The 25,651-nt window shown below is 34.1% G+C and overlaps 1 protein-coding gene across 5 annotated transcripts in view; it reads right to left on the reverse strand.

The window, feature by feature from the left end:
- Positions 1-25,651, reverse strand: part of LOC105219235 (neuronal acetylcholine receptor subunit alpha-7) — a 585,197-nt gene that overhangs the window by 117,082 nt on the left and 442,464 nt on the right. For 3 of the 5 annotated variants that reach the window (XM_054228333.1, XM_054228332.1, XM_054228336.1), the window contains one exon: positions 3,031-3,075. The exons of the other annotated variants lie outside the window; for them this stretch is intronic. In XM_054228333.1, coding sequence (XP_054084308.1) covers positions 3,031-3,075 — 45 coding nt within the window. The remainder of the gene's footprint in view (positions 1-3,030; positions 3,076-25,651) is intronic. 5 annotated transcript variants of the gene reach the window in all.

The following is a 25,651-nucleotide window of genomic DNA, read 5'->3' on the forward strand; positions in this document are numbered from 1 at the left end:
TTATGTAGGTTCCGCTTGTGACAAATGCTTGCACAATTTCCCGTGCAACACTGTAACCCCGCAGCGTTGCATAATTTTTCTTTTGCTCAGTTCGTTCCACTTACTTATATGAGCGTCGTGTTGCGACATAATTTTTTTATCACCTCTCCTGTTGGTGTAAAATAGCTTTGGAGTTTGGGCATGTGAAGAAGTTGTAAAATATGTGTAAAAAAAATAGTGAAGCTAACAACAATAAACAAAGTGATGTCTCATGAGCATATTTTATGGATTTTAAAATGGCTCATAAATATTTTTTTTTTGAGATTTTAAAGCCCGCAAAGATCAAAAGCGCAACGCAGTAGTGAAATTTTATTGTCACCGAAATGCCTATAAATGAAGAGTTGAGGTGACAGAATATAGCACTTAAAGGCTTAAATCAATATAAGATTGATTGTGATAAAAGATAAGATAATGTCTTTTTCAATATAATATTTCTATAGCCTATATGATAAAGTTGAGAATTCTTTTTAAAAAGAACCCTACAAATTATGTGATTTATGTTTCGAGTATAATTAATTTCAGCTCTTCGATATATACTTCCGAAAATTCGAATATAATCTGATGTTATAAGTAAAAAAATCTATAACTTTTGCTCATACTGCTCAATATGATACTTTTCGAAAATTTTCTATGCGAATTGTATTAAAGCAGCTTACCTTTAAAAATTTAATATTGTAGGCATATCAACATCACCATTTTTATCTCTTTCTTTTAGATATATTCTTTTTATTTTATTATAAAATTTTTAATAAATATGCTTAATTATTTGCTTGATGTAATTTAAATTCTTTGTATCTAAAAAAATCGCATGCAAGAAGTTTTTATTTACAAAACACTTAAGAAATGTTATAAAATTTTAGTAATAAAAATTAGTAATATTTAAGAAAATAATTATAAATTGTTTAAATAAATTCAAAAATATCATATATACAAAAAGCTTTCAAAAATGATCAGTCAATTTACGCTACTTTAGTGGTAAAAAGTATTAAAAAATTGTATTGAAAGGCAATTAAATAAATGTATAGTAAAGACTTGAAGTTTGAAAAATAATAAGAAGCGAAAAAGCTTTATGATTTAAAAATGCTTTTATTATTTACAATGTTTGATTTATGTTACTACTTATTTAAAGAATTTTTTAGCGTTTTGTTTAGTAATTTAGCACACACGGCTATATATGAGTATATTGCTAATTTGGAAGCTTTCGGAACTAAAATACACGTTTATTAGACTACGCACCAATCCAACAACTACTTTATTTACCTTTTTCATAATAAATCAATGACGGTATGTTATGCCAAATTTCATCAAAAATAACATATTTGATGATTACTTTTGTTAGGGGAACCGATCTACAATTAATCCAAGGCTGGTGGTTTTTCTAAGATATTTTTCATAGTGGAAATTAACTTGGACTGACTCAGAACATCGATCTGATATCATGATAACGAACGATTCTAACCCACTTTATAATTACTTGTGCATTATTACTGGACATTTTGTTTTCAACTTTTTGGTATCGTGAAAATTCTCCGAAGGTTAATTATTTGAAAAGCCCTATAAAGATTTCGAAAGTTCTAGATTTCTAGTTCAGATTTCTTTGCAAACTAATTTCCATTAAGAAGAAAACGATTATACAAGTAAGATTACGTATTTCTTCTACAAGGACGTTTTTAGGCTACAAAGCATTAAAACCCACATATTGAAAATCGATATTCTATATACTGTTGAACTTCCATAACTTCTATTTCTATAACTTGAAGTTCTCCCTAACTCGAACTCTTGTATTGGCAATATGTATAAATCAAATTTCATACAAACTCCTTCCCATAACTCGGAAGTCTCTCCAACCCGAATTTTATTTGTGGATTATGGGGTTCGAGTTACGGAAGTTCCACTGTATCATAAATAAAGTTGTAGTATATATTAGATCTAGTAAAAATAATAGATTATTTTCCCAATTTATGGACTTAGTAATTCCAATTTCGAGAGGCAAAATTGTCATTTCGCTATATGCCGTCGTAAAACAGCCGTGACTCGGCACAAACAGTATCCAAGTCTGTATCGGCAGACAGAAAGATTTTGCTATGTGTTTAGTGCCATTGGCAGGGAATACCTATCTACAGTAAGCTGCTCCACTACCGTCAAACTCTTAATTCGGACATGTACTGTTAACAATTGCTTTGGCTAATGTTTAGGAGAGGCCAAAAGCTACGAGTTAATTGATTCCATGAACAATGTGGCGCTGTTCCACTGGAGAGATTAGAAAACTATTTCTCCTTCAGAACAAGTGAAGTTTTTTAAGTGATTCGTCTCGAAAGAATGTGTTGGTACTGAAGTGAGCCTAAAAATACTGAAACAGTACAGTACAGTGAAAAACTATAGAAACGTAACACTTGCTAAACTATTATAGTAGTGATTATAAGGATACAATATATTTAGAAATAGTGAGGTAGAGAAGTAAGTTTGTATAATCTGTTTCAACTTTAAGTAAAAGAGAGTATAGTATTATTTTAGAGATTAGGGATGCTAAGTGGAGATTCCAAAACATTACATTAATACATTATATTGAATTACAGTATAGAGAATAAAACTAGCAAGGAGAAGAGAAAAAAGCGAGCATTACATTTTTTAACAATCTGTTTATACAACAGTTAGTTAGTAGTAGGAAAACGTTTTGAAGTTTAGAAACTTATAAGCCGTGTGTGTAAATTGTGAGAGCTGAAGTGGCACGAAATTTAAAGACACAATTTTTCAAATTTTTTTTCCAATATTTTTATATAAAGCGTTAAATTCAAAAATTGAAACTAGTTTTAATGTGTAATTTTTTTAAAAATATTTTTCTGCAATTTAGTGCCACTCCAATTGCATGATATTTTTTGGTTTTTATTTAATGAACGATATGATTATTTAGTGCATAAGTTTTATATATTTATAATTATAAATATTTATCAAGTTTATGTTTAAGTTTGTCATTTTTAAGTTGAAACTTACCAACGAAAGCCAAAGATTGGTTATAAGAAGTTGATTCTTCTCGTCCTACAAACATAAATAACAACAACAAAAAATGTTGGAACACCAAAAAAGTAATAACAAGTAAATTAAAAAAAAAATGAAAACCGTAAGACATTTAGAAAATAAAATTTGAAAAAAAATATTATTTTTAATAAAATATATTTAAGTATAATTTTTTTTTTTGGTTTTTAGTAATTTTGAAGAGGAGCATAAAGTAGACGAATAAAAGAAAAAACAGAGACACAAATAACAAATTTTTGTTTAATTCGCACAAACATTTGAACGACATTTATTTATATTTAAACAGTTTAGATATATTTATTATATTTGTTTGTTTTGGTTTTTTGTTTTGTTTAATTGTTAGTAGTAAATGGTGCAAAATAAAGTTATGGTAAGTAAATTTTTGTATTTGTTTAGTAGTATATTTATTGTATGTGTACAAAATAATTAAATGCTTAAGCTGTGAGCCAGGCGCAAAATGACGTATGAGTGATATTTATTTTTTTTGTTTGTTATTTCGCGTTTTTTTTTTTACAATTTTAGCAAGTTAATATTTATGTTTATCAAAAAAGCCGTATCAAAAAAGAGCAAACGAACATTTTTTTATACATTTTATAATAGTCATTTACACAATTCGATTACGCATGTTTAGTTGTAAAAATATTTTATAATGAACTTTTTTGTTGTTGTATATAAGATTCGTAATTTAAATATAATTGTAGCAAAAAATATATAAACTTGTTTACAATATCCAAGTAAAACAGCATAACTGTTCACGCAAATTAATTATATTTTTACTGTGAAAACTTCCATCACATCGAATATTGTTATTAATATTACAAAATTAATTCTATCGAAAACCTTATTGGTTCCTGATTAGCTTTTAAGCTGAAAATCAAAAACAAAAGAACTTTCGATTAAATTTTTTTTGTGAAAGCTCCTCCAAACATAATCAGAAAGCTTTACTTTAAGCTTACAAATCTCTTAATCCTAATAAATACTCTGACGAATAACGATTAACACGAGCCAACTAATTTCAGTTTTGTGCCCTAAAAGCTTTCACCAGTTATTATTCGAAAGCTTCATGTCTATCTAAGTTAATCATATAATCCAAAAATTGTTTATCCTGTGAGATGTACTATTATGTCTATTCTGTCTATTGTAATATGATCATAAATCATTGGCAATTTACAGATTCAAGTATTATTTAAGTGAATCGATATAAGTAGAATGTCATTTATTATGAAAGCTTTAATAAAAAGGTTAATTGAAACTTAATAAAAAGCTTGTCTTCTCTGCACTATAACTCATGTTGTAACGGTTCTTTGCTGTGATTTTCTATAAATCGTGTTTGATCAGGTGTTAAGTGAAAGCTTCATTCATTAAGCTTCACTAGAAAGTGTAAAGCTTTATTTAATTTGTTTCAAATTATATATATTATACTGGCTATTCAACTTTAATGTAGATTTTCAGCAGTTGAAATATAGTGAAAGCTTTATTGGTGTAGTTGGTATGAATATTGTAAATTCCAAATTCGAAAATGTACTCATGATCCTTTGTAAACAATAATATTTTAATTGTTATAAAGATACAAATTGTAGAGAATGTTCTTCCGGTATCAGCTCCATTAAGCTGTACAATGAAAGAAAAAGCTAGATGCCGTTTTTATTTCAAATCAACTGCATTTTGCTCAAATTTCAACTTTCAATGAAAAACACATGCGATGTAATAATATATTTCTGTTAAGATGTTCCAGATTTTGATTTCAGATATTCAACTTCATATGAAGTGATAAAGCTCTAAATTTAATTTTTTTGTTCTCTTTGTATTAAATATTTTGAATCATACTTTAAGCTTTTTATTTTCGTTTAGCTTAGAAAATGGAATATCCTGTCAAAGTTGGAATATCTGGATAAAATCTTTGAATGCTATAAATCAGTAAAGCTTTTTGCATAACTATGGTTATATATATTTAAAAGACAATTTTGATCTCTTTTTTTAATAACTTTAAATTCATTTTTGATTGTCAAACAATTATGTGGAAATAATTTTCGATGTTTCATGAATGCCTCAATTTATAATTTACATATATAATTAATTTTAGTTTGCATGTATAGGTATGTATGTATATTTAGCAAACTGAATGATACAGATACAGCAATATAATCCAGAAAGAATCCTTTCAATCAGCCACCTTCACACATGCGTTGCAGCAAACTATACTCAGGCATGTCGATTGGATTGCAACTACTAGTGGAAGCTTAACTGAGCTTTACAGTTCATCCAAACGAGCGTCATGTGAAAGTTAAGTTCTCTATTTTACTCAGAAATGCATATAAAGTTCTACTTCAAGCTTTAATTTGGCTTATTATACGTTTGCATTTAGAAGGAGCTATGTATTATCATTATATACTTGTATGTAAAGTACTATATATACATATCCATACATATAGTTAAGTATAAGTATATTTTAAACTTGCTGCAATTTGTGGCTTTTCGCTTTAACGCAGTTGAATTTCATATAATGCTTGCTGGATTTGGTATAAACGATTTCAAAATACATTGAATTCACATGTGAGTCTGTGAGTACGTGTGCATTGGCAAGTTGCATGAGAATTAATTGAAAATCCTTATAAAACAAGCAAAGGCTTGGGTGTATTTCTGAAAAGGCATACTTACATACATTTATACCACATACCTGTAGGTTACAAAATCCTTTTAGACGATGCAAAAAGTACAAGTATTGTAGTGCTAAGCTATATGGTTTATTTTGTAGTTTGTTTTTTAGATAAACATTTTAGAAAATTATAGTAATTCGGCATACAAGGTAATTCTAACCTGAGTGAGTGTCCTGATTACAAGTTTTAAAGAACTTCCCTGAAAAATTTCAACCTTATTATCTGTTTAAGCATAAAGAGTAAGTGGTACCAAAAACAACTTGATTCAAAGTAAAGTAAAGGTATGTTGTCTGTCAGTAATTAAGGTATTCGGAGTTAAATCTCAAATGATTGCAGTGTTTTCGTTGGTGAGTTCGGTTAGATTATGGTTTTGATTGTAGCAATAACGGTCAAGGGGGCTCCAACTTGGACTGCTGAAAACTTCGGTTTGTTATCGAAATATGATTATAACACCACACGTATTGCCTGATATATAGCATGGTCGTTATTCACTATATTTGTTATATTGAATCTGGTATAATTTAATTTACTTTTAGCCTTAAACTATTTTGCTCGAAAAAATATTTCCACCTAATTTTATTGAGATAATTTATGCGTTGATCAACATACGAAATAGTATATCCTCTATAATAACAAAGGTCATTAGTTATAAGAAGTCTGGGGTAATTCCATCCATATTCGCTACTAATTTTCAATATTTCCTTATTTATATCTAACATCTTGACTGCATAAAGGGTATAAAGCCAATGTGAGGTTTAAAATCGCTATATTAAGTATATGAGGGCTAAAGAAAGTTAGGACCCGTTTTTTCCGTTTTTAGCACCAATATATGTACCCTTAACCTTGGTTAAAAGGTATTTCAGAGATTGGTCAATATTTTCGTTAACAAGTCATCCAGGTCATCGCATTCAGTGCGACTATTTTTAGAAGAGAGGGATCACTCCTTGAAGACACTATTTGTTCGCTCAGAGTTTTATTAATATTTATATAAGGTGTGTATTCTATGAAAAATTGGAACCGCTGCACTAAGATGTATATTGACTCAGGTTGGAGTAGGTCACATAGTATGTGAGGACCCGGAACTATGTTAAATGTATATGAGCAAATTTTCAGACCTGAAAGCTGATGGTTGGCGATCTTAATCATCCAAATCTTAAGGATCCAAATAAGGGAAATATGAACATTTCAATGTATCGGGTGGTCCATATAGCAGTAGTTTTTATACTCTCGCAACATGTTGCACAGAGTATTATAGTTTTGTTCATATAATGGTTGTTTGTATCACCCAGATATAAAAGAGTTAGACTCTTTGGTTATATATATGTAGTATATATACATATATAAATGGTCAGAATGACGAGTGAAGTTGAAATCGGTATGTCTGTCCGTCCGTCTGTTTGTCCGTATGTCCGTACAAGCGATAACTTGGGTAATTATTGTGATACCTTAATGAAACTTGTAACACATATTTCTTGGCACCCTAAGGAGGTTGGTAGTGGGCGAAATCGGTTCACAAGCACGCCTACTTCCCATATAACTCAATTTCGAATTCCATATGATTCCTTCACTTTATAATATATACATTAGGAACCAATGAAGATAGCAGAATAAAACTTTACACAAGTACTGTAAAGTTAGATGTATGGAAGGAAATTTGACTTCTATTGCCAATTCAAGAGTTCGAGTTATGGAGAACTTCGAGATAAGGAATTTCGATTTATGGAAGTTAATTTTTTTATAATTTTACAAAAACAAATTATTTGAAACCTTTACTCAAGCACCCTTTATATTTTTTTCTTCGTTGTTATTTCAAACAATTTCGACTACAACCGCATGCAACCACAGTTACAAGATAAGCGCAGTAATCCAGCGAGTTAAACATACACGCGGGAGTAGGGTGTTAGTGTGAATGGAAATCTTTATCTATATAGTATATGTATGTATATAGGGACAAGTTTTTTGTTGTGCATTTCAATTTAGATAGCTGGGACTGTGAATGCAACAGTCGTTCATTAAATTTGGCAACGATTTATGTGGCAGAGGCACAAAAGCGATTTTAACCGCTGTTATTAGCAGGCGCTCAAGAGCACACACACATATGTATATACATAAGGATATACAAGCGCTCGCTGCTCACTGGAGGATGATAATGCCGGCATTTCCAATTAAATAAATAGCGCTTAGCGTTCACAGTGCTGATAGCAATGCAAGTTGATTGTGTTAACTTGTGTGTGTGTGTAGGCACATAATCCCATTTACATTTGTTTGTATGTGTGTGTATTTCAATTTCGTGCAGCCAATTGGCCTGCGCTGGCGCTTTTAAGCGTATTGTTGCCGCAACACTGTTGATATAATTTGCTTTACAACAATACAAATTGCAGTCAAAACAACAATAACAACAACAAAAGCATAATCTCTCACTTTACAGCAATCAAATAATTGTCGAATTGTATTAAAGACAATACAGTATACGGCCATTGTTTCATATCTGGTGGTGAAAATCATTTCATTTATTTTAATACGTGCACAATCTAGATTTTGTGGCTGCAGGGGCCAATTGTACGCTGTGTGTATATTAATATGTACGAAATTTTTGCATGTGTTCGCTTCCGTTTCGAAATTACTTAAGCTTTTAGTTAAATAATTCCATCAAGATCTGCTTTGCGTGTTTCATTTTAATATTCAAGTGCTTTTGTTTTTTTTGTGACTTGAAGAATTGAATTTTCCGCAGCACAAATTTCCTTCTAAACCTCAAGTTCTCACTTGTCATCTGCTGCTTATCAGTCGAAATCACTTTTCATGCCTTACAGTTCTAATAATAATAATGGCGACAAAAGCTCGCCGCAGAAGATTCATGCTGGTAACAATTCCAACTGGCTTTGTGCAAATTGCTTTGCCATTCGTCGTGGCAATGTGCGCACATTTATTATTTTAAATCTTCTGAAGCAATATTCTTAATTAAAAAGCGCATAAGTAATGCAATTGAAAAGTTCTCAATAACGTAATAAAATACAATTTTCTTTTCTCAGATTTCATTCATTCGCTTGTATACATTTAATTTGGCATCTCCTGTTGCAAATAACATCTTATCAAAGTGTTGGTTTGCCGCAAATTGCGCTTCTCTGCTCTCACAAATTCCATGGAAATTTTTGGAAAATATTTTAATTGCATTTTGTATTTGCATTTACTAACAAAAGCCTCAAGCAATGTTTTGTGTCATTGACAAAATTTGGAGAATTTGACTAGAGAGTTGGAACATGGCAATTTATTACAATTAATGCCAATATGATGTATACATATGTACATATGAATTTAATATCATTGATGAATTCTGGGTAAATGCATGAAGCTACTCATATTTCATTACTTATTATTATAATTTCGATGGGAATAAAATTTGGTTATTTATTGTTGGAAATATAATAACATTTTTTATCTCAATATCAATATCAATATCAATATCAATATCAATATCAATATCAATATCAATATCAATATCAATATCAATATCAATATCAATATCAATATCAATATCAATATCAATATCAATATCAATCTCTATCTCTAGCTTTATTTCTATCTCTATCACTATCTCGATCTCGATCTCAACTTCAAAAAGAAGCCATTGGAATAATATAGACTAGAATAAGAAGTCAGAATATTCATAGAACAACAGGAAAGGTCGTCCTAAAAACTATTTTGATGCCTCGAGGAAAATAATATAAGTACAACTTGAAATTAATGGATACTCTGCAAGGATCTCGCGATTTATTCCACTTTCAACAAAATGGATCAATATCTGGAAACCTGTTGTTGAAAATGTAAATCTTGGCATAACTGACATTGATCATTAACAAAATTTGAAGAAACTTATTTCATGAATTGGAAACTAGAGGAAAAGCTTACTGCTTCGGAAAGATATTGACTTTTCAGCTTTGAAATTGTGCGGTGGCTGATGAAAAAGTTTGAGTTGACTATCACGAAATGACCCCTTATTTGGATGACCTTGACAGCTCGAACAACAACAACTCATAATTTATATTTATATTAAATTCACATACACTTTCGTATTCGATGATTTTCCATAATTGACGTATTTTACCAAAACATTACACGCAAATCCAAATCCAAACGCGACGCTCATTACAAAGTCATTTAAAAACAATTTGGCGTTTTTTCAATACAAATTTAAGTGTTGCCAACTCACTTGCATTACATTTGACAATTTATTACAGCCACGGTGAGTGGAAGTGGTGCAGAAGCAGAGTGTTGAAAGGGAGAGCAAAGAAAAATGACACTGTGATAAATGATGAAGACGTGTGCGTTGTAGTGAAAAGAGTATGCAAAGTAAGAAACATACATATACAAAAAGCGTAGTCAAACGTTGATGACAAGTCAGAAAGTAGTGGCGAAAAAATGACTGGAAAGTGGTGAAGCATTTCGCTGTCATTTGAGGAAAATTGCATTTAAAGTGTTGTCGTTATCGAAGTCGCCTGCTTCTTCTGCTCGCCTTATTTGCATAATGCAAATTTGTGATTAATAAAAGCGAAAATATTTATGTGAAGAAGTAAGTGAAGTAAGTGTAAGATCAAGACAGCGACCTAAGTTTGAATTAATGATTTAAACTGATTTTTTTAGTTTAGAAGCTATTTTTTATGTACACTGTTTGCGAAATGTGGACATTGTTTAATTATCTTTCGATTTGAGAGCAAAAACATGAGTGTCAAAGACAAAAAACTTGAAAAAATATTTAAAAAGCTCGTGATATTGCAGGGAGCTAATTGAAGATAAACTCAGAAAATTATTAATATTAATTTCTGTTAATAAAAAATTGAGAATGAGTTTCACTGAGATTACATATAGTCACAACTTTTATGGAGCTTTCGCTAAAGTAGAAGATGGGATGAAATACTTGAAAGAGAGGAGGAAAAGATTTCAACACTCCTCATTCTTAACTTTAATTCAATTAGTTTCTAAGGTCACCTAGATATTCTATAGTTTGAGTTTCATACTACAAAAAAATATGAACTTATAAAACACCTCACAAATATGTTTGAAATTCACAGAACTATATTAACTCGAACAAAAAATTACTCAAATTTGCAAGTTTGTGACACATTGTCGAATAAAGCTTTTCGCCACATTCCATTCATGATTTTTAGCGACATTTTCAAAGGTTATGAACACCATTAAAATCAGACATGGATCAAGTGACATGGCAACGCACAGAAGTTCTAACAATTTTTTTTAAACATATATACAGTTGTAACCACTCATGTTATACGCTCACACACTCCACCTCCCACACGCTGTCAACGCGAGTGCTGTCAACATGATTATTTTGTACGTTTTGACAACAGCTTCGTGAAATTGTTTCGTTTACATGCCCGCCATATTTGTTTATTTTGTCGTGAATTTGCTTCTAGTACACATACCCATATATATTTATGCATGAATGTGTGATTTTTATCGCATCTCATCGAAAATATTTTCCTGCGCGGTAGTTATATATATTTCATAAATATTTTCGTTATATTTATTTAGCTACAATTTGACACACCTGCTTGGCTTCAAATTCATATTTGCGTGCTGCAAAAAATAAACAAACAAATAAATGAAAGAGTGTTGGTTCCTAAATACATCATTGCTCTTCCCAGAAGTCATTTCGGAAACCGTTAAGTGTCAATAACTGACATGTTATTGATATATAACGGCTTATTGAATATCGTTCGATGACGATGCCACTGAGTAATGAGATTTTATAGGAGATGAGCCAGTGGGAAGCAACACTGAGAAAATGAGTGGTGTTCAGTTGAATTTGATTGGTTAGAAACATACTGAATATATAACTGTTTGATTATTCTTATTGGAACTCTATCTCTATCAATTATTCTCTATCTCTATCTCTATCTCTATCTCTATCTCTATCTCTATCTCTATCTCAATTCCAATCTCAATCTCAATCTCTATCTCTTTCTCTATCTCTATGTCTAAATTTATTTTCAGTGTACACTTCAATGCAATTACTTTTTGTTTTGACTTTTTAAAACTCAAAAACAATTTCAAACTTATGTCACATCTTCAGTGACATTCTAATGACATGTGTCATTATATTAATATCATTGTAACGTACCTTAATGATCGTTTTACATTCCTATTTTTAGTTGTTGTATTCTTTGTTTTGCACAGTTTGTCTCACACCGTTGTCATTTATGTTGTCACACGGTTTTCTCATAAATTTCTCTGCCTTCTGCATGTGAAAATCACAAACATCCAGCACTATCAATTTTCTGGCAAATTTCCTAAATTTGCATGTCATGTGTATGCATATGCTTTGGTATTTTTCACCAATTTCTTGTCAAGAACGAAAACATGCAAATGACAGGCTAGCAAGTTATTAATGAAAGTACGAGTTCGTTTATTTTCCTATGAGACGATGACGCTCTTTTTCAACTCTTATCAAGTGGGCAATACTTAATTTCATACACATATGCCATGGCAATGGGAATGATGCCCAGCAGAGAATTTTGGTAGCAGAATGAAGAATAAAACCTTTAAGAATTTATTGTTTTATCTCAAGATTTTAAGGATCACTTTTTTTTATATGGAACCCTGTTACTTGCGAACCCTTTAAAATGTGAGATCATTAAGATATAGACGGCTTTAGGAGATAATTAATTTGCATTTTGCAAAATCTTCAAAAACCCTTAATTAACTTTGTTGTAATAAACAACTACCTGAACTATCTGAAGATCTATCGTCGTATTTGATTAAATATACCTCGACTTTCCACGCTGTTCAAAGAGATTAATTTTGTTTAGATAACTCAGTGTCAAAAATTTATTTAGGCAGCTTCTATTCTCTACTAAAACTCAATGAGCCGTAGATTTTGTTACCTTTACTCTACTACCTTTGAAGAAATCATGGATAAAGGCTACACTGATCTATATTTTCTACGTAATCTAACTGATTCCTATTTGGGATGATTTAACCAGAAGCATCATAGAGTAGGGATCCTTCCAAAACTTGCCCACATTTCTTCCATTTTCTCATAGAGAAAAACTATTTGTCATTAAGAATAGTTACCAATCATCAGATAGTATTATTGGAAGATGAATATATCATCATCCTATATATCCTATATACTGGAAAGACCAAATGTAAAAGAAGCGACTGGTTGAAAGACTGGTAACTTAAGTCAACAGATGAAATTGAAATAAAGATTGAGGTGTTTTTATACAGACCAAGAACTAATTAATACTGAATCCATATACATTATTTTGTATATGTCACTTTCTACTGAATCGCAGTAATCTAAGCAAACACATATGTGCTTTCAGATACATAAAATCCCTGCGTCTCTGTTTTCACACATACCCATCTTGCATGTACCACACGTGCACTTGAAGGAGTCAGTGATGAAGTGCATTTATATTGCTCCACTGAGTTGTTGGCCAAATTGCCTGCTGTTGGGCTGCTTGTTGATTCATTGCTGTTTATTGTGTTCACATTGTTGTCCAGTGAAAGGGGAGAAAATTTGATTTCTGGTTTCGTATTTCGGTGTGACTTTTAGTTAGGTTGGCGTGCAACGGATGTGTTGTATTGGCGCTATTCCCAAAACAAACAGTCGAGTATCCAAATAGAGTTGTGAATTCTGTGCTTAAGTGAAGACGACTATATACATACATATGTATGAGTATGTATGTATATATCATATTAGTGCGCTCATTGAAAGCCATGGAGAGCTGCTGCTTAATAATGTGTACTTGTTTTCTAGTCATTCTTTGCTTTTGGGATTTGAAAGCAATCAAACAGCAGTTAAAATGTTGTGAATTGCCTCAATTTTTGACTATCTTTTCTTATATATGTTTAGCAATACAAATTGTGGTATCAAAAAAATTCAATGAACAAAATCTTCAAAAGATTTTCCATTGCTTTTGAAGCGAACTAATATGAAATATATTTCATATACTACAATCTAATATAATTGCATTTTGATAAATCAGTAAGTTTTGAGTAAATTATTCTTCACATAAAATGCTTGCGTTCTCAATAAGAATTGCCATATTTTATTTTTCCTCCAATCTCAGAAATTTAGTTCGAGTCATTTTATCACAAAGGGAGGCTGAACGAATATTCATCCACATGTAGTCACACTTAAATCATCATAAGGTTGTGAGCTGGAAGTACCTATTTATGTACTATCCAACTCGATGGATTCCATTAGATTCCTAAGCCTTTTTCATTTTAACTGCTGAATTTATTATAAAATGCAACATAGGGAGCCAGCCGTTCTAATCTCCTGAAGACATATTTGAGATTAGAATATCGTTTGAAGAGCTCAGAACTTCATAGTTTGCGAGAGGAAACAGAAAATAATTGATTTGGAAACTAATCTTTACAGTTCAACAATTTTATATATTGTTATCAAATTGATTGATTAACACCACGAATCCATCTGTTCGAAACGAGATCCATCGCGCATGTTTTGGGAACGCACGAGACCATCTGTTCGAGACGAGATGCATTACACTGGTTTTGGGAACGGAACTCGGTATCCATAAAACCACATTCTAAAGCTGACTTCAATTAGACGGATTTTAAGACGTTATCTTTCCAAAAATTCCAAAAATCCTAAGAGATAGTGACTAAAATATATATCATTGGTTTAGTTTCAAATCGCATTGAAGATAACTTTTGGAATGTAATGGACACGGGATTCACCAGTCTCACTGTTTGAACTGTTAATATATAACCTGCTTTGCTTTAGGAACCTTAAAAACAATGTTAAGGAAATCTCAAACAGCGATTGTACGGAATGTAAGAGGAAACTTTATGATGCCTAAAATATTTAACTGATTCATATATATATGGATCTCATGAGCCGTTTTTAAGAAATATCAAGAAAGTAATAAGGAAATAGACAGAATGTAAGATAATCCAGATTTAAAAATGTTTCGGGGCTGTTAGATTTCCTTATTTGTAAGAAACAAATATGGTGTTGAGAGACACGAACTATCACTTCACAGAACTTGGGTTCGATCGCAGATTCTGATTCAATATTCATGATCTTTCGCGGGTCTTTGTGTGTATTTTTCTCAATAGGGGGAGAACTTAAATAGTAGGATCCTATAAGATAAGAGAGGAATCTAGAGCAAGCCGAAGCAGTATAAAAGCGCACTTTTAATGACAGTTTTTACAGAAATGGTGCATATTTTGGGATTATCAAATCTGTAGATTATTTAACAAAACAATGGGAAGAGTTTATTTTTACATTAGAAGATTGTGAGAAGTATTACTAAAGATTCTTTGTTGGTGGATACTGCGTAAACGATGAAAAAACACTCACTGCGGCATTAAAGCGAAGAACATAATATGGCAGAGGAGTTTAAGAAAGTGACTTAAGGAGTGAATGTCTTCTATCCTATAATAAAAAAATTATTGAAAGTTGAAATATAATTTTTTTATCTCTCTATTGTTTGTAGAATGAACTGTGCAAGCATTCCCTGAGAAAGTATGGGCTTTGTACAATATTAAAAAGAAATGGCAAATTGTGTGCTTATGGAAGTGAGATATTTCGAATTTTATGACAATAGCTTTACAACAGCTTCCCGCTTGATACCCAGTGGAGAGTTTAAAGTCTAAACGGAGACATAAAATTGCTCCTAAGTGCAATTTCATTTTTACAATTTTAGGCAAAACGATACCACGGAGTTATTGTAATAAAATCTACTGACACGAAAGTCAACAACAGCAGCGCAGTGAAATAAGGGAGTTCCAAGTGGATGTAGAGAGAAAGGAAAAATAAAATTAGAAAAGTAATATCTGCAACCAAAAATGAAAGCATGCTGATGGTGAGTTGAGCAACAAATAATGACATGGCAAGTGACATTAAAATATCACAACGACTAGGCGAGAAATACACCCATATAAGTGAGTGGATGTATGAATGCAGAAATCATAAAAAAGGCTTGAGGAAAATTGAAAAAGACAGCGGCAGAGCAACAAACAAGCAAAAAGTAGGTGTCGTCTGCAACGCCACGAAATGTCAGCGATGCCACAAAAAGAATGATTTTTCTTAACAGCGCGCATCACAGCAACAATAACTGTTGCAAGGCAAGTTGATAGCAGTGTGGCATGTGGCATGAAATGGCATAGCTTTGGTAATTCGTGTAAAAAAATTTCGGCGCTGACAGATTTCAACAACAGCTACACAAGAAAACGAGCAGAGAAAGTGACAAAAATTAAGATGGAATGCAGCAAAAAAGGGCCACAATGAGAAACTTTCGGTGGCAGCAAAGCAACCAACAGCCAACCAAAACAAGCAACAATAAAAGCCAGAGCAATACAGTGATTGCAGCAATAACAACAACAACAAACAGGGAGAAACGCCAAAGGCACGCAGAGCAAAGTGAGACGAAGCAAAGCAAAGCGAGGCAAAAAAAGTCTAAGTGCGAATGTCAACAAAAGTTGACACAAAACTCAAAAGCCACATTACGCTCGAGATGGCATTTAGCCAAAGAGGCGGCGGCAATAAGCAACGGAATAACTGTGAAAAACATGCACACACAGACGCTCTCATTCATACCCATACTCATATAGACCAACTCGCGCTAAGAAGTTAGCGAGAGAGGAAGTAAGTGGGAAGCGGAGTTGCATTGCATTGCAAGTGCGAATGACTGCGGGCTGTTGGTTGCTGTTGCTGTTGTTGTTGGCGATAACGTTATAAGTGAATAGCTTGTTTTTCTCTAAGAACATACCGTTAGCTATATAAGAAGCAGTACATTCCGAAATGCAGTTAAACACGCTCATTGCTACAGCTACAGAAATTACTTGTGTGTGTGTGTGTTGGCTGCATTTAATTTTTCTCACTTCCACTTGCAGTTTTCTTCGTCGCAATTTCAGTTCGCCAAAAGTTTTGTACTGACATTAATCGCTTTTGTTAACAGCAGCAATTGTGCTGTTAATGCTGGTAAAATTTAATAGCTGCATTTAATTGCATATTATTTTGATGTAGACGCCGAGGACTGACTCGCTGTTGAGGAGGAAGTGCAGAGAGAGCCAAGAAACGAACTCGTGTGGATGTTTGAGGCTTCACTTTGAGATTTCTCATTTATCACTCCCACTTTGCTCGAAGCCACTTGAAGATTGCAGATGTCACCTAAAGATATTTTGATCTAACGTAATGGACAAAAATGCCCGCAGAATTAGCAAAAAATTTATGATTTGAATAAAATGTTGGCCAATGGCTACTAAGACTCTGATTGAATATCTCCACCTGTTTAAGCCAGTTTTCGATGCCCCGGTGCAGCATTCCCGCTGGTTTTAGCTCGTTGAATGTTGATCGAGCACCTCGAGCATTGTTGGTTAAATGGCGTAAACCTTTGATATAACATATCCCCATAAAAAATAATTTAGAGGCGCTAAATCGCATGATCTTGGCGGCCAAATTAACGAGTCGCCAAACTTTGCACGCAATGTGTCCATGTTTTGCATGAAGGAGGCCCACCTTTTCGTGGGAAATAGGGATCGGTCGCGTCGATTTCATCAAATACCGTGGAAGAAAGTTGGTCTACATCATGTTATAATGCTCGCTTTAACGGCATTCCCTGATGCATTTCGAATGAAATAAGGCCAGATGATAACGCCATACCACTATCCGCAACAAACGGTAAATTTTTGGGGATGCAATAGCGTTTCCTGAACCATACGATGATTTGACTCAACTCAATAACGAAAATTTGGTTTGTAGACGATGCTATTAAGCCAGAAATGGGCCTCATCTGAGAAGATGATTTTTGAATGAACACAGTAGTCACTGAAGAACGTGAAATTACGAAATAATCTTTCAAATTTTCAAAATTGTATGTGATGAAATCACAAACCTAACTAAACATACTCAAAAATATTTGACACGTATCCCTAAACAAACACGAGCTGTCAAAAAAAAAAAAAATATTGGTAGATGCTTATAGTGAAAGAATGATAAAGTGGTCCACTACCGGTTGTGCCATTGCAGTCGACCCCAAGAAGAACTCTGCTATGTTGACTATGTCCTACACTTCAAATGTTGAAACTTGAGAACATCGTGGAAAAGTATAAACATTAAGAGCGCTCACCAAGAGTAGTGTAATACGATTTTACGATTATCTGCGAATTCGCAGAACTCTATAATCTTACTTATTGAGTCAGCCCTGTCGGGTTTTGTATATAAGTCGTCTTGACCGACTAACACCGTCTGTTAAATTAGAGAACGACTAGTTTTGGTCATGATAGTAATTTTTTTCTCAGAGTTTAAATCGGTCATAAAAGTTTACTACTTATTTTACTTTGTTAAGTGCAAAAACCCACATTAATTTTGAAAATTTTCTCACTGTCTGCATTCTTACTCTAGCATTACCTACAAAGGCTCTCGTATATATAAGTAATCGCACTTTTAGGGTTAAACGATGCACTTGACTTGACATTTTTACCGCTGCTTGGTTTACTATGACACGCTTGAATGCAAATGAATGGGTGCAAAAAAATCTCACGAACATTTTCAGATATTTACATATATATTCAAGTATAAATGGTGCATATGTGAAGCGAAGTGAAGCAAAAGTGACAGCGAGTTTTGTAAATGACAGAAACAAATGGGAGAGCGACGTTTACACACGAGAAAATGATGTGATGTGACACTCGCACTAGGAGAGAAAAAAGGTTTGCAAATGACTTGAAAACGTTAGCGGTTACTTGAGAGCGTTTGCTGGAAAAAAGGAGTGTAAAAAAATCAGCTATTCCGCTTATGGCTTACAAAGTACACTTCCGTATCCTTGAAAAAGTTGCGGTTCTCACATCCGTTACCCACGCATTAGCTAATCTCTTGTGTATAATTTAGAAAAGTAGCAATTTTTTCAACACTCAGCGACGTTAAGTCATGAGGAAACTTCCAGCAGCGCGACATTTGGGAAGTTGAAGGTGCTACTGCCACACTAACGGATGTGTACCTAGGCACTCAGGTACTAACACATGCACTTAAGTGCTTCGATATCAGCACTCAGTGCATGGGTAGATTGAACTTTTGTAGGCGTTGCGGTAATCGCACTTCAGCAAATTCAAGTGTGTGCGCACATAATATTATACTGTGGGTAATACTATAAACTAGTAGAGTAACCTTCATAAAGGATGTGTGGGCACATCACACCCACTTGCATCGTTAACTGTTATGCTCGGTTGCGGTTACAACGGATCTGCTGGTTCAATGCTGCAGCGGATAATGTCAAGCTAAACTCATTATAATGGCCAAGAGCTTTGTGCATAAGATTATGTAATATTTGAGCTTGAGGTGGATGTAGATAGTATAATGATTGATCTAAAGACTGGTCTTGGCGCAATGATTCTGTGTTTGAATTTGCACTAGGCCAAAGTGGATATTTCAAGTAGTTCTGGTGCCCAGTAATGGTAGTGTTAGTTCGTTTTCGGCTTAGGGGAAGAGACTCTCTATAAATCGAACTGGCTAATTCAATGGAACACATAAATTATACTCAGGAATCAAAGGTATCGAATTATATGTAAGCGGAACTCCGGATCAGTTATAAATAGTTGTTGGCGTGATTGCTAGAACTACTTACTGCCTGATCGTGGAATATATTAAGCTTAATAGAACTTCGGACTGACTACTTTGGATGCAGCAAAGTCGATGTTAATAGAAGGTTCATACCAAAACAGAAGCTACGGACCATTACGACTTCCATGAGTAGGATTCTCTAGAGTTACACTCAAAGTCAGTGCGAATAAGCAAATGCATCTTTGGATTTCTTAGCTCAATTCTAGACAGTTCAAAGACAAAATGCAAACGAAGAAGTCCGGGACTTACAAGAGTCTTATTAGAAACCGAATGGACCTTGCCTTCGAAACCGCCACCTGGACATTTTCAAGTTCTGCATATATTTACAAAACTTACTTTCAAAAAGTATTAGCGTTCGGTCATTCCCAAACTATCCAACCTTTTATAAAGAGGGAGTTTTATAGACGAACACTGCGGATTCGGTCATGTCAATATCTAAAATTAGGACGACATAGGAGCTAAGCGAACAATCTCCGTATGGATTTATATCGCGGAAAAGATAATAAAATTTAGAGGTTATTTGGAATTAGCTTCAAACTTTTAGGATCCAACAGCATAAATCAATCGCCACATCACAAATGGAATGATGCGCCGCACCAAAGATCAAACAAAGTTGCAAGCGTCACACTCTTCAATTCAGACCACTTTCGCCATAGTTCAACCGCACTTCGACTAGCTGCTGGTTCAAGCACACATTTACATACCGACAGTATTGCGCGCAGCCATTCATGCATGCATCCTTTCACGTTTATCCTGCGCGTCAGCGTATCAATGTGTCCGCCATGCGGTTGGTCGTGTGAAAATGGCTTTTATTGAGTTGTGGTTAGCATAAACACCGCAGTATAAAGGGAGTTACACACACACACACACACATAAATATGTGAATTAACCGTTATATACACTAACTAAGTTCTGTACAGCCATCTCATAGTCTAGTGTTGCTCTTAAGCGCTTCAAGTGCGGCAAGTTTGGGCTCGAACAGCCATTTGAGGAGGGTGTCTCTTTTTAAAGTGTGTTGCCATATCGAGATTAGTAAGCATATTAAGTGCAAGTTTGTTAAGATTTCCATATCGTGGCATTAACACACATACGCTGCGTTGCGTTGCGCTGCGGCACGGAAGTTTATAAAGTGATTTAAGTGTTGGGGTCATACAAGTTTTTGCGTTTAGACCAGCATAATTTGTCAAGTGTTTAAAAGTAATTTGACAAGTTTTAATTGAAAATGATTTCCGAGAAAGTTTGGTCGATATGCGTGTGGGTTTCATTTAAATTCGTTGCGTTTTTCTGCCTATTGATGTTAAGTTATAAGTTTTTGTATGCTTATTTGAAAGTTTTTAATGTTCTTTTAGTATAAGTTTTAGTATGAGCATTACAAGCATTAATTGTTTTTGTAATTTACGCCAACATTCTTTTGATGTAGTAAAAGTGAGAAGTTAATAAAATGGTCATATAAACTGATTTGAAGTTAGAGTTATGAAGAACAACTCTGATGTGATTATCTCAACAAATAAATTCAAAAATCATAATAGCCCTTCTCATATCAAATTCTCAAGACTTATTTTATAAATAACAAGTAAGGAAGCAATTCATTTATTTAATTTTATTAATATAACACACAATTTGACCCACATATTCGTCATTGAAGTTGAAAACCCTAATATTAGTTAAATGGGAGTTAGGTGAAGTTATGACCCGATTTCACGTGTCTTATGCACGGATACATATTATTAAAAGAAAGATATTCCCTCTAAATTTCTCCAAAATATCTGAGAGACTTATCTATATTTTCGGTAAAAAATGTATTCGATTATCTATGGTCGTCATGTTCGATATATGGGGCCTTGAAAATTTATGGTCCGATTTCGACAACTTTTAGAAGAGACACACTATAAGTGTACTATTTACGCAAAGTTCTGTTCCGATATGTTCAATAGTGCCTACTTTATATCATGTAAAGTATTCAGATCGACTTCAATGTTCTTGTATATAGGAAGTAGGCATGGTTATGAACTGATTTGGCCTATTTTCACAACATATCAGTGGGATACAAGGAAAATATCACAAGCCAAATTTCATTTATATTAGTCGAGCAGTTTCGGATATATGGTTTTTGACCCATAAGTGGGCGGAGTCACGTCCATTTAAAATTTTGTATGCCAATTTGGGTGCAGTCTACCGTACCTTCTTTATAATGAAATTTAAGGTATCCAGTGTTTTCACTTACTGAATTAAAGCATTTTTAGTAGTTTTCAACATAACCGTTGTATAGCAGGTGGGCGAGTTATGATCCGATTTTCTTCATTTTTGGGCTGTGTAAGGTAGTACCGAAAAGAAACGACTCTAGGAAGTTTCCACGATATAGCTTTAGTAGCTTACGAGATATGTACAAAAAACTTAGTAGGGGCGTGGCCATGTCCACTTCTCCAAAAAAATTACATCCAAATATGCCCCTTCATAGTACGATCCTTTGTACCAAATTTTACTTCCATAACTTTATTTATCGCTTAGTTATGGCGCTTTATGTGTATCTGGTTTTCTCCATTTTGTGGGCGTGGCAGTGGTCCGATACTGCCCATCTCTCTTAGCAACTTTGTTGCGAGAGTACAAAAAGTGGAAATTGTACACTCAGAGCGTACTTTCTGGTAGTTACTACTGAGTATGGTGTAGCAGAGAACATTCTCTGAAGAAATTTTTAGTCTTTGGCCAGCTATGAATACTGAATGTGGGTTCGTTTCTGTAGGGTTTTTGACTGGTATATAAATTCTTCATTTTTTACATTACACAAATATATCTGTGAGTTTAAATTACTGAAAACTCTAGGTCAGTTGCGTATTTGTTTTGGAGTTTCGGCCAATTAAAGGCGGGGAATCTTATTCGCTATCAATTGCATCAAGCTGCTTCCGTATCAGACTTATATAGGTGAATAACGCCATTGATTGTTTGAAGGATGAGGCTCTCCTTAGAGCCTTTAGGCCAGGAAATAGTCGATGCTCCGCAACGTCGGGTCTTTTATCATTGTATTTATAGAACTCTCGTGAGCTCGGTAAATGTTGGTCAACCACTATTACATGTGAGGCCTTGAGATTCCTCTGGTTCAGAGTGGATCATAAGAGATCCATTGTAGGACTCGCTGAAAGTCCATCTTGCAATATTATTATTAGCAGGATACTGTCCAATTACGAAAAGACCGGAGTTCTGCGCTTTCCTTCGTGGATCAGCCCTTAACTTAACATAATCCAACTTCTTTGCAAAATTAGTTGATCCTCTATATAGGTCATCGAACTGTCTGTTGGTAATTAACAAAATCTTCAACAAACGATGACTGAACGTTACACTGCTTTTCAATAAAAATCTTAACAGCAAACCCCGAGCAGCGCCATTTAATCATTTATTTATGCCGGGACCTGCCACACAATCCAATTTATTTCGTACAACACTTTTTGAGTGACAACCGAGAAACCACAAAAAAATAACTTTTCTACCGGAAACACAGCACTATCGACGCATTTTAATTGCGGTCAACTCCCACAATAACAATTGAGTGGAAACTTGGCGCCCAAAGTAAGCAACAACTGCGGACAACAACAGGCAATATCAAATTTAGCTACGTAAGTGCTTTAGCTGTACGCTATTGACCTTTATTTTTTTTGCAACAATGAAGTGTAGAAAAACTAAGAACTTTCAGTCATCTTACAAGTAATTTGTGGCAACTAATAGCTTCGAAATTGTAAAAGTTTTCAAGGCGTACCACATGCGCATACAACTGTCTTTACATATTAGGGTGGTGATGGAAGATGGGATGAATTATATATTTTTTTTTTAGATACTAACCAAAGTTTATGCGTATCGATTACCACTGGCGATACTATGTTGATCACTGAATATTCGATTGAGTTTTGGGTCTCCAAAGTGGAGTTTGAGAAAAGTCAATAAGCCACCAATTCGCGTGGTTCGCCGGAAGAATATCAGCTAAAACATAAAAAAAAATAGATAAAAACGATGTTGCCGGTGGACCGTGTCCAGTTAGAATCGTGGCAATGCGAATCTTGCTCAGAGCAAGTAGTTCAGTGCATCTGCTATCTTCCACTCTTGCCCAGAAAGATCCCGGAGACACATGGGTGTAGTTTGTTGACCAATGCTTACTGAGATCAGCAGAGCCTCACAGAGCTAGCGTTAGAACTTATGAAACTGAGGAAAGATTTTTTTTGAGCTCATTGGCTTATAGTTTTCACGAGACTGATAACAATATAGCTTGGTAGTATTGCTAATAAGATCCAATACCGCTGAGAACACATTCAGCGAACTCTAGATCAGTATTACAGCTCTGTTATCGGAATGAATGCTCATCTCTCTGAAGGAGGCTACATCCTGAAGCCATAGATCTGCTGCTACCTGAGCTCGAAACTATAGTTGTTTGAAACCTCTGATAAAAGACTCCTCTACTATCTTTATGAGTTAGTTTTAATTGAATTTGTTGTAAAAAAATAGTATTTCCTCTTAAGTACAACCCTAATATTCATGCAATTTTGCCTACACACATGACACTTTGACTCGGACGTGGTGGAAACACTTCAGAAATTGTTGAAAATGTCGAAATTGTAAAAGAAGTTGGCCGAACAGATTGCTGACTTAATTAGAAAATGTTTTGTACTCCAGCGTCGGAGAGAAATTAACCTTCGTACAGATGAAATTTATATGATAGCCTTGCCGAAGCGTGTATGCCCTGCAGTATTTGTACACATAAGGTGTAAATATATAAATGCCATAAACATATGTACATATGTATATAAGTGTGTGTGTGTCAACATTCCAGGCGTACACATGCAACACTTTCTCGCATAAACTTCTGCTTTTTTGTTGTTGTTGTTGTGGAAACTTTATAACCTCAAGACTTTCAAGCACGCATTCCCCCAACCACTCTTGTATACATACATACATACAAACACATTTGTATATAGTAAGTAAGCACGGGTACCAGCAAACACCCACCGGATGCCGTCGGCACTTTATGTCACAACGCTTGGCAATATGAGCAGGTGCTACATTAATGACACCTCAACATCAATGACATCAATGGCGTGAGACACATTAAATGCACTTGCAACACACTTATGCGCAATACATGCATACTTGCGCAACAACAACACTCAGCTGCAGGCAACTATGACGAAATTACGCGACCCAACAAGGAGCAGGAAGCGCTTGCAGGTGCTCAAGGCGAGGCGCGGGAGTTGTAGTGGCGCTGATAGTTAGTAGTTGCAAGGAAGTCACTAAAGTTGAAGGAACGAGATGAAGAGCCGCAAAAGGGAAGAAAAATATGAGTAGAAAACAAAAGCAAGGAGTGTAGTGACAAGTAAAGGTTACGGCTGCTGAAGACCATGCGTCGCCTGTTGTGTCAAGTGGATGTAAGGACCAATATGTGGAGTTTCTTGTGGAGCCATAAGAGATAAGTATGGACAAGTTGTTGATGTAGTTTTGTGCACATATAGTTTTACGGGCTGCCGTTGGCGTGTAATCGTAAACTTTTAAAGAAATTACTAGCTATCAAAGTGAGCGCAATAATATAAGCCTTTGGAGGCAGAGTAAGTGACCATAAAATTATTTTTGACGCTGAAGTTATCAAAATGATGCCAGAGAAGTTAAAAACAGCGTCAGCTACTTCCTACTGAAGAATATCATAACATAACAGCGGAAACCGTTTAATTTACCAACTCATCACTTACATTCCTTCAAGGGGTTTGCTCTTGAGCTCTTGTGTTTTATTTTCTATGAGATTTTTTCGGATGTTAAAAACCCATTTATGTTCCATTCGCTCTCTGAACTGACGGTCGTCGATTTCTTATTTAAAAAAACAAGCAGTTCCCTAGTAATCCTAATAGCTTTTTCGCACAGGAGCTAATTGATCAATTAACCGACCTTTGCTCGATTAAAGCGCTGATTTAGATCGATTTACTATACAAAATAAAAATCTCAGTTTTCTATAATAATTTTTAATCGAATTATAATTGAGTTGAAATGCAATACAACTCTGCGACAAAGTCTGCGAATATTAAAATACCAAGCAGCTGATGAAACTTACCAACTTCTTATGAAAATCAAAAATTAAAATGGATTACAACTGATCGATTATTGAGTAGCCAGCAGTGCGAAGGGCAACAACTGTATGTGCAGTATGTATGTGCATATAAATTTCAGTGCAGAAAGCTTTAAATCCTGTGCTCAGTGGTAGTTAAACCCAATAAAATCTTAATTAAATTGATTATGCGGTTTGATAGCTAGGAGGGGAAAATCTGATTTTTATTCAGCCCCGAAA

The sequence above is a fragment of the Zeugodacus cucurbitae genome, chromosome 3, assembly GCF_028554725.1.
Source record: "Zeugodacus cucurbitae isolate PBARC_wt_2022May chromosome 3, idZeuCucr1.2, whole genome shotgun sequence".
Classification (NCBI taxonomy): Eukaryota; Metazoa; Arthropoda; class Insecta; order Diptera; family Tephritidae; genus Zeugodacus; species Zeugodacus cucurbitae.